Below are 3020 nucleotides of genomic sequence, written 5' to 3'. Positions count from 1 at the left end.
CTCTTTTGTTGATCTTTAGCCTATGCTGCTTTGTCCTTCCCCTTAAAGGAACAGAAAGCCATTGGCAATCATGGTAAAGATAAAGATACACCACAAAAGTTGGTGCTGGGCGGTTTATCTTATTAAATGCCACTGTCCCCCCCTCCATTTCTATTCAAAATTCAAACTTATAAACCTCCCCCACTTCTAAGTGCCCTCCAATTCTATACCCTCCTTTGTTGCTTTCTATCTTATAGAAGTTTTTGAATTTTATAGAGAGAGAGAGAGAGAGAGAGAGAGAGAGAAATCTATGGGCTTCTACTAATGGAGCTAAAGAATTCAGGGAGGAGCTAGGCTTTGCTAGGAGTGTGAATTAGAAAAGGAATTGGACTTCAAACATGAGTACTGCAAGATTCATCAAGTGTGTCACAGTTGGTGATGGAGCTGTTGGAAAGACTTGCATGCTCATATCTTATACTAGCAATACCTTCCCCACAGTAAGATCGATGATGTTTCATAACAATTTATACTTGCATTATATGCATCCATGTTTAATATGCTTGACCATATTAAGCTTTACAGTCTTACTTTCGTAAATATGATGTACTCTTTGTTCAAATTCTTGTAGGATTATGTACCTACTGTGTTCGACAACTTTAGTGCCAATGTGGTGGTTGATGGCAGCACTGTTAACCTTGGATTATGGGATACTGCAGGTAAGTAAAGTTATTGCTACTATAATAGGCCTCTAGTAACTTGAACTGAAGTAGTTTTCTTTTTTGGCAACCAAACACACTCTGTTTAATAGTTTTGTAGAGATACAAAATCATGTAATACCCTAAGTACTTAATGTAGTTTGGTGAATACAGGACAGGAGGACTATAACAGGCTGAGGCCTTTGAGTTATAGAGGTGCAGATGTGTTCTTGTTGGCCTTCTCTCTCATCAGCAAAGCCAGCTATGAAAATATCTCTAAGAAGGTTTTTCATCAAAAACCCAACAATCTTTCTTCTCAATTTCTTAAATTCATTTATGCTTCACTTTCTCCAGTCTGAAATATCTATTTCTTGGCTCCCAGTGGATTCCTGAGCTGAGGCATTACGCCCCTACTGTTCCAATAGTGCTTGTGGGAACCAAACTTGGTATGAATTTCTTACACAACTAGGAATATATGAATCATCACTAGCCAATTGACCTTCTGATTTGTATAATAGCTGATGTAAAAGTAACCTATGTAACTTTGTTTGTAATTTGCTACAGATCTACGAGAAGACAAGCAGTATTTGATTAATCATCCCGGCGCTACACCAATTACAGCTGCTCAGGCAAGTCTCTACTGAGGGTGGATAAGAACCAAATACTAATGAAATGTTACAATTGCTCTTTCTAAAAAGTTAATATTGTCAATTTCATGGACTTCATAGTAAGATCATTCAATGTTGGGCAGGGTGAAGAACTCAAGAAGGCAATTGGTGCTGCTGTTTACATAGAGTGCAGCTCCAAGACTCAACAGGTTCGGTAATTAACTCTCTGGTCTATAATTTATGAAATATGAAAACGTTTTGCCAGAGGCAGTAAGGGTGTGTTACAAAATTAAAGTAGGATAGCTTCAACTGCAAAAACGAGTCTAAGATTCTAATGGCTTACGTCTGATGCCACTTTATAAAGCAAACAAGAAATTGACAGTGTGATACTTCTGCTTCAAGCTCCAAAAAATTCCCCATTTATCTTTTTATATCCTCGAGTTTCCCTACTTTTTTAGTGTTTTCTTCAAGACCTGTACTTTTTCTAGGTGTACCTGTCTAACTGCCTAGTGTTGTTACATCAAATTTTGATTCCTTGCTGTATTGAGGACAAGGTGCATCAACTCAACAAGTCTCCTAATAATTTTACATTAATTTTTGCTAACTTGAGAACATGTACTTGAAATATGGATACTGAGGCGTACATATACCCGTAACGCCCATAAAAGTTCTGTTTATGAAATAAAATTAGTACTGGTTATTGTGATTAAGTATGACATTCTCACATGCTTAAGTATTGTATAAGATACAAAATCAAATTCATACTAATAATATCAATATGTGAAGTTAACAGATTGAATAAGATACAAAAGATGTAAACTTAAATGCTAACTTTGAACAACACAAAAAATAAATAATAAATAAATTAAAAAAAAATTACAAAAAAAAAAGTTTTATAGATTTTGGATGCGCCATTTTGATTGGCTACTTTCTTCGCAACCTTAGTTTTATCTTCTCTTACTTGGTGTTTTCATTCTTTTCTTTTCCTTGCCAACCCGTCGTTTACAGGGCATTATTTGAAAAATTAGTCCAAAAATAGCATTATTTCGAGGTAAAAATACTCCTTTGCTTAATTTCTTGCCCCTTTTGTAAACCACCCCTTTTCCAGTCAAGATCCTTTGTTTACCTGACATATTGCACACTTGTTTTCATTATTTTCTTTTCCTAATAAATACCCCCATGAAGTTACATTTACTTACATATTTGTATCACACTGGACACTTGTTCTAATCTTTCATGCTTATTTCTCTTCCACATCTATATTCAGCTTGTAGCCTTGTAGCAATAATTTTAGCAGTGATTTGGGAGTTCTGCTTCCCATCTAATTATTACTTCCTTTCCTGTGATACTTCAGAATGTCAAGGCTGTGTTTGATGCTGCAATTAAGGTTGTTTTGCAGCCCCCTAAACCAAAGAAAAGGCGACGGAAGCCAAAGCCATGCACATTCCTCTAAATCAACTTCATGAATCTTCCTTGTAACAGCCACAACCCTTGTCCTAGTCTTTTTCTCCTATATATATGCCGGTCTATTGAACCTATGATGTTCTGCAGTTCTTGCTCTCTCTGTCTCTCTCTTATCTTGTTAGTTTATTTTCGATGTATCGTGTTACTATGCTTCAAATGGATTTTAGGCAAATACAAAAGTCTACAAATGTAATATTTGTGATCAAAACCAATTATGATAACATTATTGTAAATTGTTGCTCCATCTAAGCTTTTGCTAGAGACTGTTAGACCA

The 3020-nt window shown here is 35.7% G+C and overlaps 1 protein-coding gene across 2 annotated transcripts; it reads left to right on the top strand.

The window, feature by feature from the left end:
- Positions 1-3020, top strand: LOC142638574 (rac-like GTP-binding protein RAC2). Of its 2 annotated transcripts, XM_075812606.1 has the most exons (8): positions 153-476; positions 608-695; positions 849-958; positions 1057-1120; positions 1239-1303; positions 1426-1491; positions 2291-2333; positions 2637-2988. In XM_075812606.1, exons 1-7 carry the CDS (start codon positions 378-380, stop codon positions 2300-2302), a joined length of 504 nt encoding a protein of 167 aa, XP_075668721.1. In that variant the 5' UTR covers positions 153-377; the 3' UTR covers positions 2303-2333; positions 2637-2988. The 2 variants fall into 2 exon arrangements, with proteins under 2 accessions (XP_075668720.1, XP_075668721.1); XM_075812605.1 differs by lacking the exon at positions 2291-2333 and having other exon boundaries at positions 1-476; positions 2637-3020.

This window comes from Castanea sativa, chromosome 6, assembly GCF_040712315.1.
Source record: "Castanea sativa cultivar Marrone di Chiusa Pesio chromosome 6, ASM4071231v1".
Lineage (NCBI taxonomy): Eukaryota > Viridiplantae > Streptophyta > Magnoliopsida > Fagales > Fagaceae > Castanea > Castanea sativa.
The sequence above is the reverse complement of the archived record's forward strand: the minus strand, read 5'-3'. Positions and strand labels throughout refer to the sequence as shown.

What these genes read in the sequence shown, in the direction of transcription:
- LOC142638574 (XM_075812605.1), top strand. Translation starts at nt 378, where the DNA reads ATGAGTACTGCAAGATTCATCAAGTGTGTCACAGTTGGTGATGGAGCT. An exon ending in ATGAAAATATCTCTAAGAAG is followed by an intron (nt 959 to 1,056) that starts GTTTTTCATCAA and finishes CTTGGCTCCCAG; the next exon opens with TGGATTCCTGAGCTGAGGCA. An exon ending in GCAGCTCCAAGACTCAACAG is followed by an intron (nt 1,492 to 2,636) that starts GTTCGGTAATTA and finishes GTGATACTTCAG; the next exon opens with AATGTCAAGGCTGTGTTTGA.